At 47.9% G+C, this 15,818-nt stretch overlaps 1 protein-coding gene across 1 annotated transcript in view; it reads left to right on the top strand.

Annotated features, from left to right (window-relative positions):
• Positions 1 to 766: 766 nt before the first annotated feature.
• The window catches only part of rpia (ribose 5-phosphate isomerase A (ribose 5-phosphate epimerase)), a 36,237-nt gene continuing 21,185 nt past the window's right edge, over positions 767 to 15,818 (top strand). The window contains exons 1-2 of the mRNA XM_072497642.1: positions 767 to 948; positions 9,105 to 9,165. Coding sequence (XP_072353743.1) covers positions 793 to 948; positions 9,105 to 9,165 — 217 coding nt within the window. The 5' untranslated portion in view covers positions 767 to 792. The remainder of the gene's footprint in view (positions 949 to 9,104; positions 9,166 to 15,818) is intronic.

Below are 15,818 nucleotides of genomic sequence, written 5' to 3'. Positions count from 1 at the left end.
TCTGGGAGCTGCGGCTCCAATATACAGACAAACCCTGGACCTGTTTGTTTTCTCAGTATTGTCCATTTTCCCTGCAATCTTTGCAAAGTGTCCATTTAGTAATCGGGAAGTGGCCATCCCAGATGGCTACACCAACCGGCCAACCTTTAAGACCCAACCCGGCCAACCTTCGCGACCCACGCCGGCTGACCTGTGCGACCCACCATTTTCTCTTACCTTGATCGTTGCTGACAAAAATGGAGAAAACGGTTTTGGGTCCCTTTGGCCCCCCCCGAACTTGGAAAAAAAAAGGCTGCGACCATATTAAAAAAAAATGCGGCCGCACAGCGCATGCGTGCCCGATCTTCGGTGCGTATGCACATAGTTGCCCATGCGCACCGATGGTCGGGCACGAATGCGCAGTGCGGCCAATTTTTAAAATCTGTTCCTGGCCATTTTGAAGGCCGCTCGCAGCCGGCATTAATAGCCGGCTGTTGCGCGCGGATTTGGGCGATTCGAAGCGCCATGACGGACGGTTCTGCGACCCACCTGCGGGTCGTGCCCCCGAGTTTGACAATGCCTGGTCTAAACAGTAGCAGTTCATTAAAAAAGTGTTGCCAGCAAGCATTCAACTTTAATGGTTAATACATTGGCGTTGAAAGAGGGTGCAGACTGGGAGCTGTAGTCCTGGCTGCTGTGCAGTGAGGACTACATTTCCCAGGTGGAAGGGAGGGGGGTGGATTGAGAGCCACAGCTCCGGTCCTACCCTGCCCTGCCCGCTCTGGTAGGCGGCCGCGGGGGGGGGGAGTGGCAATGTTACTGAGGCTTCCTGCACTCCTGTCCTGGGGGCTGCGGTGCGGCTCCGCTGCAGCTCCGCAGCGACTGGTACTGAAGAGGAAGTTCAGCGGAGGCATGGAGGAAGAGGCGAAAAGGAAAGCTGGTTACATGGCTGTGGATAATCACGTGCAAGTGAGCAGTGCTGCCAATGAGTGTATCGCAGTGCATTCTGATTCACTGCAGAACTGCCTTTTAATGTTTGCCCCCAGATTCGCTTTGCTCTGGACATTGTGTGTGTTCAACTGCATGGGACGCTGTCCTGGGGTCGCGGGGATAGGTTTGGCAATGTGCTTCAGACTATTTACTGCTATTTCCATTAACTGAATTGTAGATTTATGGTTAGAAGGGGGGTGGAGATACAAGAACATTGTGCCACTTGGCACTCAGCAGATGTGGAAAAGTCAGTTGTGTATATTTTGTGTGAAATTTTAAGGTTCACCTCACCCACTTCCCCACTTTACAGCTGGGAGATGTACTGAAAGATGCCAGCCTAATTTCCAGTCCAAAACTGCATTGGGGTGCCAGTCCCAGAGAGAGCGAGAGAGAGAGGAAGTGGGGCTTTACATGTGTTCACAGTCAGTGAAAACCTTCTCAACTTCTTCCTTGGAGTACACAAAAGGGGGGTGGGGTGGCTGATACTGCCGAAATCTCGAGACCCACACTGCTCACAAGGGAAACTGGAATCGGGGCTGTTTGTTTACAGCCTTGAAGGATTGATTCCCTTCAGCAGGCTTCTCTGAGCTATATTACCTCACTTTATGTAATTTGTGCGAATGATTTGGCTGAGGTGAATTATTCAGATGGAGCAGGCTTCTGTACTCCAGCTATCCCAGCCAGAAATTAGTGGCCCCCTTATTTTAAAAAAATATATATATTTGCTAATTCGTGGGATGTGGGAATCATTAGTTAAGTCAGCATTTATTGCCCATCCCTAATTGCCCTTGAGAAGGTTGTGGTGAGCTGCCTTCTTGAACCATTGCAGTCCCTGAGGTGTAGGTACACCCTCCGTGCTGTTGGCTGGTATGTTCAGGATTTTGAACCAGCAACGATGAAGGAACAGCGATATATTTCCAAGTCAGGATGGTGAGTGACCTGGAGGGGAACTTTCAGGCGGTGGGGTTCCCAGGTATCTGCTGCTCTTGTCCTTCTAAATGGCCGTGGTTGTGGGTTTGGAAGGTGCTGTTGAAGGAGTCTCGGTGAGTTCCTGCTTGCATCTTGTGGATGGTACACACGGCTGTCACTGTTCGTCAGCGGTGGAGAGAGCGAGTGTTTGTGGTTGGAGTGCCAAGCAAGTGTCCTGGATGGTGTTGAGTTGTTGTTGGAGATCTGCTCCCTAATCAGCAATCTAACATCCCCACTTTTCTTTCCCCTTCTGTCCCCCCTGAAACTTTTTTTTTCTCAATTAAGGGGCAATTTAGCGTGGCCAATCCACCTAATCTGCACATTTTTGGGTTGTGGGGGCGAAACCTACGCAAACACGGGGAGAATGTGACCCAGAGCCGGGATCGAACCTGGGACCTCGGCGCCGTGAGGCAACAGGGCGAACCCACTGTGCCACCATCCTGCCCCTCTGTCCCGCCTAAAATAATGATATCCTGGAATGTTAAGCTGCCAGTCCTGCCCCTCCTTTAACCATGTCTCCGTAATTGCAATTACATCACAGTTCTATGCAGTAATCCAGGCTCTCAGTTCATCTGTTTTACCTGTTATCTTATATTGAATGAAACACACCCCAGACCTACAATCCCGCTGAGCCCTGTGGCTTCCCTCTGCCTGTTTATCTCGGTCTCACTTTTTCCCCCAGTCTCTCCACTTACTGGCCTGCTGTTCAAGTTCCCACCCCACTGCCACACTAGTTTAAACCCTCTTGAGCAGCACCAGCAAACTTCCCGCCAGGATATTGGCACCTCTCCAGTTCGGGTGCAATCAGTCCTTCTTGTACAGGTCTCACCGTCCCCAGAAGACATCCCAGTGATCCATATATCTAAAGCCCTCCCTCCTACACCAGCTCTTTAGCCACGTGTTCAACTGCGCTATCTCCCTGTTCCAAGCCTCACTAGCATGTGGCACCGGGAGTAATCCTGAGATTACTACCCCAGAGGTACTGCTTTTTAAGCTCCAGACCTAACTTCCTGAAATATCTTTGCAGGACCTCTTCCCTCTCCCTGCCTATGTCATTAGTACCAATGTGGATAATGACATTTGTCTGCTCACCCTCCTGTTTCAGGATGCCCTGCAGCCGTTTAGAGACATCCAGGACCCTGGCACCAGGGAGGCAACACACCATTGTTATGGGCCAGGGTTTTAGAGAACCCCAAAGTGTATCATGGAGTTCACCTGACCCACAACTTTTAATAGATTGTGGTATGGGGAGCACACGGCCCACTCTACAGGTGTGGTACAGCAGAAATGGAAAAGTATTTTTTAAAGCAAAACAGTGTTTATTCATTGAACTCAAGTTAACCTTTTTAAAACAGTGAACATCTTAGCAACATTAATTCAAATACAATCCCCAAAGAATACAACACTGAGTAATCCTTAAGCTGTCCTTTTAACATCCATAAGAACTTTTTACAGAAGCACATCAGGTTAAAGTCATTACTGAGAGTAGTTATTAGTTTTAAATCACCAAAGGATTGATTTACAGTTTTTAGATTACAGAGAGAGAGACTAATAACGCTTCTGGCTGTGACTGCAGCTATCCAGCTCTGATAACGAAACTAAAACACACCCTGCAGCAAACAGCCTAAAACGAAAGTAAAAAGCTGACAGACAGCCCAGCTCCACCCACACTCTGACAGCACTGATAAACACCCATTTCTTAATGGTACATTTCTTAAACACCCATTTCTTGAAATTATGCCCACATGACACCATCCTAGAGTCCCGTTTGTGGCCACAGAAACGCCTGACTGTGCCACTGACTATTGAGTGTTCTTCTACTATCACTTGCTTGGACTTTGCCCAACCCTGCTCTAGAACAAAACCGTGGTGTCACAGGCCTGGCTGTTGCTGGTATCTTCCCCTGAGAGGCTATTCCCCCCCCCCCCAATCAATAGTATCCAAAACAGTACAACTGTTTGTGAAGGGAATAGCCACAGGAGGCTCCTGCCTTACCTGCCTGCCTCTCCTGGTGGTCACTCATCCACCTGTCTGAACCTGTGGTGTGACCACCTCCCTGAAGCTAGTGTCTATCATACTCACTGTCCCCTGCATGCTCCGCAATGTGTCCAGCTGCTGCTCCAACCAAACTACGCGGTCTGTGAGGAGATGCAGCTGGTCACACTTCCAGCGAACATTCCCATTTCTGCCCTTATGATGGAAGGGAGGTTATTTGGGCAGCACGGTAGCATAGTGGTTAGCACTGTGGCTTCACAGTGCCAGGTTCCCAGGTTCGATTCCCCACTGGGTCACTGTCTGTGTGGAGTCTGCACGTTCTCGCTGTGACTGCGTGGGTTTCCTCCAGGTGCTGCGGTTTCCTCCCACAGCCCAAAGACGTGCAGGTTAGGTGGATTGGCCATGCTAAATTGCCCTTAGTGTCCAAAAACGTTAGGAGGGGTTACTGGGTTATGGGGTTATGGAGGAAGTGAGGGCTTAAGTGGGTTGGTGCAGACTCGATGGGCCGAATGGCCTCCTTCTGCACTATGTTCTTAATGAAGCAGTTGAAGATGGTTGGGCCGAGGACACAACTCTGAGGAACTCCTGCAGTGATGTCCTGGGACTGAGATGATTGACCTCCAACCACCGCAACATTGGGGTTTTATCTAACTGACTTGGCCACATTTGTGAAACCTTGTTAGATCCCACAGACATACACCAAAATGGCTTATTCTGCAGAACGTCCCTTATTAGCAGCTCCCGGGCAGCTGCCTCTGAGGAATGCTGCCTGTTTCATCAGTCTCAGTTGATGAAATATCAAGAAGACCCAAGGACCGTTGATAAGGGGACCACTTATCAGTTTGAGGTGACTGCGCAGCCCCAATGCTGCTTAGTAACCAATAATTGTGATGATTGAATTGTGTCCAGCTGGTGTGGCCTGAGTAACTGTTAGAAAATTATCAATTCTTAGATAATTTGCTGTTCAGTGGAAATGCGCATTGTGCGCCCAACGACTTGTCCCCGCCGAGGTTAAATCTATAAACTGTTTGACGTTTGGAGCAGACCCGAGAGTCGAGTGATTCTTTTGGATTCATTCCTGCTAACAATGTGAATTAAACTGGCTGCAGACTGGCTCCTGTGATGTTGGTAGCCTCCAGAGTAGGTTTCGATGGATCATCCACTCAGCACTTCTTGCTGTAGATTGGGCTGTGGAAACTTCCCCGATCAGTGCAGCACTGAGCCCGTACCCTCGGAGAGGGCCTCTGGTAGAGTCCTGCATTATGTTGCCTTGGAACATCTTGAGGGCTTTGCTGTTGGCCTTGGTGGGGTGGGAGGAACAAGGGGATGAACTGGAAGCTGCACCCATGCTCTAGACGCTTGCTGTGCAATTGTGTGGATGTTGGGCAGATAAGGAAAGAAGTCCATTTCTTTAGCGTCTTTCACAACCTCTGGATGTTAGAAACCTCAATACGTTCAATTCAGTACTTCTGACATGTAGTCTTTGTTATAGCACTGGAAATGTGGCATAGCAAGCTCTCCTGAACAGCAACATAGTAATGGCAAGATAATGCATTTTGTTGTTGTTGGCTGAGGCATAGATTTTGCCCAGGATACCAGGAGAGCTCCCTAGCTCTTTGAATCTACCTGAGAGCTATTGCTACCAGTGTGTCTTTAACCCATAGCGGTGGACAAATGACTGCAAGTCTACTAGTTTGAATCAGACAATATTTATTCGCATTCATACAATGTTATAGTTAAACAATCACACCATCAACATAAGTTATTCTACAGAGTACTACAAATTCATATGAGACCTTAACTTAACTTCAGAGTGACTAGCGAGCCCAATAAAAGGTACCAGACAGATATTGGCCTACATCTGTGTGCTGAATCCTGTAGTCCTCAATGTCCGGTCCTCGGTCTGCCCTGTTCCTGCCTCTGATCTTACTTCTGTTGGTAGGATGATGGACACTGTTGGCCGGTGAAGGACATTGATGTTTCGTTGCTGCCTAACCGAGAGAGATTCTAAGGTGGTGCAGCACCTTTTAACCTGCTTGGATTTTGTGCCCTTTTGGCGTTCTCTGGGTCATTGTCAATCAATTGATCAGGGTCCGATCACCCTGATCGATCAAGTCCAATCAGGGGTTGTCACATCGACTTCTGGGCGGGCACTCAGTGGCCATGCCTGTAAGTGTTGGGTCAGGTAGGCCCTTCTCAATAAGGGGTTTTGGTGCTGCTGTGTCTGGTAGACAAGCGTGATTGACAGGATAGTTCTATTGTTCCTGGGATGGCCTGGAGATGGCCTTTTCCCTGTGGATTGTAGAGTCTGGGCTGCAGTTTATTCATCAGTGTTTGTTTCAGCTGCAGCCTGCTTGTCCTTAAACTTGGCCAATTCTCCCATCATCCTATACAGGACGTCATCTTTGGTGGCCGTTCGGCCACAGAGGGCTGACTGAGCCCCAGGTTAAGATCTCATCTGAAAAATGGCACTCCTGACAGTTCATCACTCCCTTTTTTAACAATGTAATTGGCTTAATAGTGGGAGGACTATCATGATCATTAATAGGGTGATTTCTGCAGTGAATGCATATCCCCACACAAAACGACTTTGCTTGGTTTTGGTCAGTTGGCTGTCTTATTACAATGTTGGACTCCCGAGACAAGGTACTGAAAAATCTTCACCGGTAATCTCCCTCCAATATAGAGGGCAAACTGTATTGTGTAGGCAGGATCAGCCTACCATTAGGGCATTGGATTTCAATGCTACATGCAGCCAATTGGAAATTAGTACACCCTCAGTGATGGGTTGGTGGCTTCCAGTTGTTGAGCCAGGAAAGCCTGGTTCGTGCCCTGGAGAGCTGTGGACGTGAAGAATTGACTTGGTTTTAAAGTTCTTTGGTCAATGGTCTCTTCTTTAATTCCGTGTCCGCAATGGATTCATGTACTTAAAAGTGCAGGTTCGAGTGCCTGTTGGATGCCAGGAACTCTTTACATCTCGCATGGTGAACAGCAGCCCAGACTGCAAAATGGAGGTGTGACTCCACCATAGAGTGATTCAGCATGCTCCGTTCAGTGGTCGTTGCAGCAACTGTGGCATTTCAAAGACACATCTGTCTCTCTGCAACTTGATTCTCGTGGGCATCGAGCCTTGGTTATCGAGTGGGTGCTCTTTATATAACTGGCCTCCAGTAACGCCAACTCACATTTTAGGATTTGTTCCTACATGGCACATATTTGCCTTTAGATTTGAGAAAGGATGTCTACAGAATAGTTTGCAAAATCTCGGCCTTATTGCGTTGTAAATCTTGGAATTCTCTGCCCCGGGGTTGTGAATGTACAGATGTTGAGTATATTCAGGACTGAGGGGGGGAGGGAATGGTGGTGCTGTGGTAATGCCATTGGGCCGATAAGCCAAAAGCACAGGCTAATGTATCTGGGGACATGGATTCAGACCCCACTAGGGCAGCTGGTGAAAAATAAAAGCTGATGTAATACTGAGAGCAGCTTTATTATTCTTAGCATTATAATTCTATCAGTATTGATATCATTAATTGTCGTAAAGCCCACCTGGTTCACTACAGGTCTTTGGGGAAGAAAATCCGCCATCCTTACCTGGTCGGGCCTACATGTGACTCCAGACCCACAGCAGTGCGGTTGACTCTTAACGGCTCTCTGAAATGGCTGAGCGAGACGCTCCGTTCTAGAGCAATTTGGGCTGGGCAACAATGTTGAGCCTGGTCAGTGACATCCATGTCCCAGACCCTCTGGGGGACTCCTCAGACGTCCCCACACACAGACTCTCCAGAAATTGCCCAGAAGGTTTCGACTTCCGATGGGCAATTATCCTGCATCTTGGACCCTGCAAAAGAGTTTGAACCGACGACTTTGAATGGCTCCGACTTAGCAGAATAATTACCCAGGAATGGTTACACGGGTGACACAGCAGTTAGCACTGCTGCTTCACAGTGCCAGGGTCATAGGTTCGATTCTGACCTCGGGTGACTGTGTTGAGTTTGTACTTTCTCCCCTCTTCTGTGTGAGTTTCCTCCGGGTGCTCTGGTTTCCTCCCTCAGGTTAGGAGAATTGGCCATGCTAAATTGCCCAAACGTTAGGTAATATAATGGGGCTAGGAGTGGTGGATTGGGCCTAGGGAGGAGCAAGGGCCTGTGCAGACCTTTTTTTAAATATATAAATTTAGAGTATCCAATTCATTTTTTCCAATTGAGGGGCAATTTAGCGCGGCCAATCCACCTACCCTGCACATCTTTTGGGTTGTGTGAGCGAAACCCACACAAACACGGGGAGAATGTGCAAACTCCACATGGACAGTGACCCAGAGCCGGGATCGAACAGGGGGGGGGGCGGTGCCGTGAGGCAGCAGGGCTAACCCACTGTGCCACCGTGCTGCCCGATTAAAACCAATTCTAACTCCTGAGTAACTGTATTACTGACTGACTCACACTCACACTCCAGGAAGTAATTAGGAAGCTAATAGAAGAGGGGAATTGAGTACAGACGTAGGGAGGATCTACTGCAGTTGTACAGGGCATTGGTGAGACCACATCTGGAGTATTGGTCTGCTTATTTAAGGAAGGATTTAAATGCATTAGAAGCAGTTCAGAGAAGGCTAACCCCCACCCCATGGTGGTGGATGGGGTGTCAATTGAGAAATGTTTTTGGATTGTGATTTACCAATGAAAGCTGAGATTTTGTGTATCTTGCTGTTTTTGAAGAAAAGCCAAAGAGATCTTTGCCTTTCTCTGTGTGCTCCTGGAGGACTCTGACCAGAGTAAAGTGCTGCTGCTCTGAATCACCATTTGGGGACACTTGTACCTTCCTATCAATGTGCTTGAGATATGAGCCAAATGAAGTATTGGTATCATACATGGAGAAACTTGCACCATATTCCCACTCGTTACCCCACTGGTTATGTTCAAGTTGATGAGGTAAGAACTGGGTGAGTGCCACAATATGAGATCATCTACAAACAGGAGCATGGTAATTCTATCAGGAATGCCTTGCATTGACGCTCTGAGATAGTCCTTTCCATGCCATTCAACCCACAATTACAGCAGGTTGCATACTCTGGGGCCAAGAGTTTTTGTGTGAATATTTACCGAGAATAGTCACACCTATCGGCAAGGAATATAACTTCACTTTAACCTGAACCTGTTGTTTTTATGTCCTAGAATAACCAAGCGTTGGGTATCGGCAGTGGATCCACAATAGTCTATGCTGTCGACAGAATAGGTGGGTGCTGCTGATTTGTAGTAAAACGTGAAGCTACTGAATTCACTGAAATTAACTGAATGTTGGAGGCATGGTGGCACAGTGGTTAGCACTGTTGCTTCACAGCACCAAGGTCCCAGGTTTGATTCCCGTTTGGATCATTGTCTGTATGGTGTTTGCAAGTTCTGCCCCTGTGTGCATGGAGTTCCTCCGGGTGCTCTGGTTTCCTCCCACAAGTCCCGAAAGACGTGCTGTTAGGTAATTTGGACATTCTGAATTCTCCCTCTGTGTACCCGAACAGGCGCCGGAATGTGGCGACTAGGGAATTTTCACAGTAACTTCATTGCAGTGTTAATGTAAGCCTACTTGTGACACTAATAAAGATTATTATTAACTTTTTGTTTTTGTTGTCTGCAGATTAATCTGCAAGAAACATTGCTTTATAATTCTGATCCCCATGATCCCGTGGTGAATTTACCCAGTGAGTTACTGAGCTACTGTATAATTTTAGGGAAGTTTCAAGTTTGATCTGCGAGGGTTAGAATCGTATAGCACGGAGGGAGTCCACTATGATCATGCCATAGTTGAAAGTTTGAGCCAATTAGTCCTATTTCTCTGTTATTTTCCCATTGCCCAGCAACATTTTTAATTGACAATTACTTGGGTACGTGATAAGTACTTACCCAAGTAATTACTGTTCAATCTACTTCCATTCCCTTTCAGGCAGCGCATTTTAAATCGTAAGAAAAGATTCTCCCCCTCCATCCTCTTGATTCTTTGGTCAATAACCTTACATCTGTGTCCCTCCTGCCCATAGAAAAGGCTTTTCCTTATCGAACCCACAAAGTGTTTTGTGATGTTTCCACAACCAGCTCCTGCTGTAAGGAGAGCAGTCCCCTTTGCTCTGAATGCTTTTCCTGTCGTAACTGATGTTCCTCACTCTGGTGCCTGTTACGTTCTGGTGCTTGGCTGGTCAGAATAAGTGCACTGGAGAACGTCTAGTTCTTGACTAGTTAAATGTTTATTGTCAAACAATAAAGTGGGTTCGATGACCATAAGAAAATTATCAAAAACTACTAGCTATTATAAATTATCTAAGAGCTCCTACAAATATGACTATCCCCAGACTCCTTGAGATAAGTGTCACGTGGCTGTTCTCTACTGCCACGTGGCTGTTCTCTACTGCCACCTGATGGTTGGAGCTTGTATACATTACTATTTACATGATTGCTTCTGCATATCATCACAGTGCCATTCTGGTTAATCTCCTCGGTACCCTCTCCGAGGCCTTGACGTTCTTCCCAAAGTGGGCTGCTCAACATTCGACACAATGGACGGGTCGGAGAATCGCCGGGGGGCGGTGTGGTTCCCGCCCCCGCCGGCTGCCGAATTCTCCGGCACCGGGATTTTGGCGGGGGCGGGAATCGCGCCGCACCGGTCGGGGGCCGTTGGCATCAGCCCCTCCATCCCGGCGATTCTCCAGCCCGCGATGGGCTGAGAGGCCGCCCGCTTTCGGCCGGTCCCGCCGGCGTAAATCCCAACAGGTCCTGACTGGCGGGACCTGGCTCCACGGGCGGCCTGCAGAGTCCTCGGAGGGTGCGGGGGGATCTGGCCCCGGGGGGTGCCCCCATGGTGGCCTGGCCCGCGATCGGGGCCCACCGATCCGCGGGCGGGCCTGTGCCGGGGGGACACTCTTTCCCTCCGCAACAGCCGCTGTCAACCTCCGCCGTGGCCGGTGTGGAGAAGAACCCCCCTGCGCATGCACTGGGATGACGCCAGCCCACGCTCGTGCTCCCGCACAGGCGCCAACTTGCGCCGGCCGCCGGAGGCCCTTCCGCGCCAGCTGGCGTGGCGGCAAACACTCCAGCGCCGGCCTAGGCCCTGAAGGAGCGGAGGATTCCGCACCTACAGGGCGGCCCGCGCTGGAGTGGTTCACGCCACTCCTCGGCGCCGGAGTGGCCTGCTCCGCCGGTTCCTGGAGAATCCCGTCTCATATTTTCAGCTGGGATTTTATAAATGTGCAGCAATAAGAGTTCCATCAGGCCCCATGGCCCATTGGAGTCACGTTCAAATCCCATAGGCGTGACTGGGGGATTTAAATTCTGTTAGATTAATTAAATACAAAATACAAACTCTTATTATGAATGGAGGCCTTGTAACTGTGGATTGTCGTTTTAAAAATCCATTTGGCTCACTAATGGATTTGCCTGCAATCTGTAATGCAGATGGAATGATTTCTAAAGGGGACTGCTCTTGCAGCTTCGACACTGAGTTTCACAGCACTTGTTGGAAACTTTGGAAACAACATTGCATCACCTCCCTGCATACTCTTCAAAAAAAAAGGATCAGTGGATCAAGGTCCTTATTGCAACACATGAACTGAGATGATACTCTCTCACTGCAGTGATGTGACAAAGCTTTCTGGGCCCCAAGGTGAAATATGCATGCTCTTAGAGATCAGTTTGAGCCACATTTTGTGGTTCAGCAACACCAGGTAGCTAGCTATCTGTGTTGGTGACAGGCCTATTATAAATGGATCTCAGATTTTTATGCACACCTTTTTTCTCTACTTCTCCTCCCCTTCTTGTCTGAAGATGTTGCCTTTGCTCCATCTCCAAGGTTACGATTCCTCATAAGTGACCTATGACAGTGAGAGTTAGTGGATTATAGGTGAGGTAAAGTCACCATAGTCCCAGATGGCCATAGGTTGTTTTCCCCTTTGAGGGGGAGAGCTGACTGGTGGTGATTTAACCTGAGGATCACCACGCCTCCGCTCAGGGGAAAGGTTGAGAAGGCGGGGCTTTATGAATAACCTCAGCCGGTAAGGGGATTGAACCCGCGCTGCTGGCAGTCTGCATCATGAACCAGCTGTCTAGCCAAGTGAGCTAAACTGGCCCCTATAGGCTCATGCTGATTATGGGAATGGGTAGGGAGGATTATCCAATCCAGTCCTTGCATTGATGTGCGTACTTGCCAGCAGGAGTCAGCCAACAGTGATCAGGAGCGAAGATCTGGGCTACGCTTCCCTTCGCACTCTGGGCATCGGCACTAACTCTGCAGAATAACTGTCACAGAGGCTGACAGCACAGAAAAGGCTCTTCGGCCCATCGCGTCTGCACTGGTCAAAAACAATCTCTTGACTATTCTAATTCCATTTTCCAGTATTGACATAGAACCTTGCCTGCCTTGGCATCCAAATATTTAAACGTAATGAGGGTCTCTGTCTCCACCACTCTTTCAGGTAGTGAATTCCAGACTCCCACCACCCTCTGGGTGAAAAGGCTTATCCTGACATCCCCTCTCAACCTCCTGCCTTTACCTTAGATCTGTGACCCCCGATCATTGATCCCTCCGCCAAGGGGAAAGGTTTCTTCCTGTTTACTCTATGCCTCTCATAAATGTACACATCTCAATCATGTCCCTTCATTGTTTTCTCTTCTCCAAGGAAAACAATCCCAGTCTATCCAATCTCTCTTCCTGCCACGCAGCCAATTCTGGATCCAATTTCCCAAATTTCCTTGGATCCCATGGGCTCTTAACTTCGCTACCAGTCTCCCATGTGGGACATTCTAACATTCCTGATTTTCTGTTGAATTTTACCCCTTCGTGGCTATGCAGTTGCAGGTTTAAACCTCTTGGCAGTGAGACCTCTATAATTAGTCAAAGATTTTCCCGCAGGTTAGGAAAACGCAACTGGCTATTCTGAATGTACGTTTAGCGGGGTTCTCGATCCAGTGGGATAAAAATAAATATCTGTGTAATGTTGACATTCAGTATTGGTGACAACCTCACAAGAGAGCCAGAGGGTGACCAGCTGAACTTTTGGCTCCCTGGATTCAACAGTGCCTCATTATTTATACTGAATGAATGTGTATCTCAAAGTCTGTGTGCTCCATCCAAGAGGCAGGCCTCGGTCAAGTCTGTGCACACATTTTCACTGGCTATGAATCAGAAAAAAATATTCTTTGCTGGACTAGACTGCAGTGGTCAATGTAATTCCTACCGCTGCACTTTTATAAATTATTGGCATTTTTAATGAATTGATTCTTGGGATGTGAGCGTCTCTGGGCGGCCAGCCCTTCTTGACTACCCAAAATTACCCTTGAGCAGGTGGTGGCTAGCTGCCTTTCACCGTTGCAGTCCACGTAATGTAGTCACACTCGCAGTGCTGTTCAGAAGGGTGCTCCAGAATTTTTGACCCAATGACAGATTCGCAGCACTTGTTGGAAACTTTGGCAACAGCATTTCATCACCAGATACAACCAAAAAAATGTTGAAACCGTTCCCAAGTCTGGAATGGTGTGTTGCATCGAGGGAGACTTGCAGCGAGTGCTGTTCCCGTGCATTTGCTGCCCTTGTCCTTCTCGGTTGTAGATGTTGCAGTTTGAAAAATCACGAGGAAGGAGCCTTGGTCAGTCGCTGCACTGCATCATGCAGATGGTTCACACTGCTGTCAGTGTGTACCATTCTGGTGGATAGGCTGCTGATCGATTGAGCTGGTGATGTCGAGCTTCTTGAGTGCTGTTGAGCTGCACTTCTCCAGGCAAACTGAGAATATTCCACCCCATTCCTGACTTGTGCGTTGTAGACAGGCTTTGGGGAGTCAGGGGGTGAGTTAGTCTCCACAGAATTCGGAGCCTCTGACCTGCTCTTGCAGCTACATTATTTATATGGCTGGTCAGTTGAATGTCTGGTCAATGGTAACTCCCAGAAGGAGATTCAGTAATGGGAATGCCATTGAATGTCAAGGGGAGACGGTTAGATTCTTTCCTGCTGGAGATGGTCATTGCCTGGCACTTGTGTAACAAGGATGTTGCAAGTAGTCTAGTAATGAGCCAGTAACCCAGAGGTTGATAAATCCAATCTCACCGTGGAAAGTTTAGCCATTGAGTGAAATAAGCCCCCTATGGTTCCTGTTCCACGTTATTTTTTCTTTATTCTTTCATAGGGTGTGGACGTTACTGGTAAGGCCAACATTTGTTGTCCACCCCTAATTTCCCTTTCACTGAGTGGCTTACTGGGCAGAGAGTCAACCAGATTGTTGTGTGGTTGGGAGTCGCTTGTAGGCCAGACCCAGTAAGGACGGCAGATTTCCCTCCCGATAGGACAATCGCAAACCGGATGGGTTTTGACAATTGATTTTAAAAAAAAAATAAAATTTAGAGTACCCAATTCATTTTTTCCAATTAAGGGGCAATTTAGCGCGGCCAATCCACATAGTCTGCACATCTTTGAATTGTGGTGGTGAAACCCACGCAAGCACGGGGAGAATGTGTAAACTCCACACGGACAGTGACCCAGAGCCAGGATCGAACCTGGGACCTCGGCGCCGTGAGACAGCAGGGCTAACCCATTATGCCACCATGCTACCCTTGGGTTTTGACAATTGATGATAGTAACCTGAGCCTCTGGATTACATATCCAGTGACGTTGCTGCTATACCACCATTTCCCCATATTGACTCGGTTCTCACTTGACGGAAGGCTTGCCTGGCATGCATCATATGGGCGGAACGTTAGCACAGTGGTTAGCACTGTTGCTTCACAGCACCAGGGTCCCAGGTTCGAATACCGGCTTGGGTCACTGTCTGTGCGTAGGCTGCACGTTCTCCCTGTGTCTCTGTGGGTTTCCTCCGGGTGCTCCGGTTTCCTCCCATAGTCCTGAAAGACTTGCTGGTAGGTGAATTGGCCCTCTGTGTACCCGATCAGGCGCTGGAATGTGGCGACTAGGGGATTTTCACAATAACTTCATTGCAATGTTAATGTAAGCCTACTTGTGACACCAATAATGATTATTATTATAATATCCATTTTATGTTATCGGATTTTCTATCTCCCTTGTCATCCAAAAATGCAAATTTGTTTCAGAATACATGTGGGGGGAGGTTATTGGACACAAGGATCTCCAGGATTATAGAAAAGAGCCATGGAAAACGTGTGTTCATTTACTGGGATGATATCAAAAATAGGAAGATACAGTTAAAAGCTAGTTTTTAAAAACTAGGATTGTAAAACTAGGATTGTGTTTATTAGAGCAGAGTAGGTTAACAAAGAACAAAGAAAAGTACAGCACAGGCCCTCTGGCCTTCCAAGCTTGTGCTGATCATGATGCCCTAACTAAAGAAAAATTCTTCTGCCCTTCATCGGTGAGAATATCATCAATTCACCCAATGGTTACAGCGGCGAAGGAGGGCACTTAGTCCATTGTGTCCATGTCTGTTCCCCTCAAAAGCAACCTACCTAGTCCCACTCGCCCACCTTTTGACCCTGGCAGATATTTTCTTTTCTGGTAATCATCCAACTCACTTGTGAAGATCTTGATTGAATCTGTCTCCAGCACGCTCTTCGGCAATGCATTCCAGATTCTAACCACGTGCTGCTTTTAAAAAAAAAAAAAAAAAAAAAAAAAATTCCTCCTGTCCTGTCGCCAATACTTCTTTTGTCAATCACCTTTGGTTCTTTATATGTCTGCCAACAAGAATGGTTTCTCCTCCTCCAGTCTGCCCAGTCCCTCATGACTTTGAACACTTCTATCAAATCGCCTCTTAATCTTCTCCATGAAGAACAGCCCATTCACTAGGTAGATCAAGTTCCTTGTCCAGGAACCATTCTCGTGAATCTTTTCTCTCTAATGCCTTTACATGTGTCCGAAATTGGACTCGATACCCTAGTTAA

This window comes from Scyliorhinus torazame, chromosome 3 (assembly GCF_047496885.1).
Source record: "Scyliorhinus torazame isolate Kashiwa2021f chromosome 3, sScyTor2.1, whole genome shotgun sequence".
In the NCBI taxonomy this organism is placed as follows: Eukaryota; Metazoa; Chordata; class Chondrichthyes; order Carcharhiniformes; family Scyliorhinidae; genus Scyliorhinus; species Scyliorhinus torazame.
The sequence above is the reverse complement of the archived record's forward strand: the minus strand, read 5'-3'. Positions and strand labels throughout refer to the sequence as shown.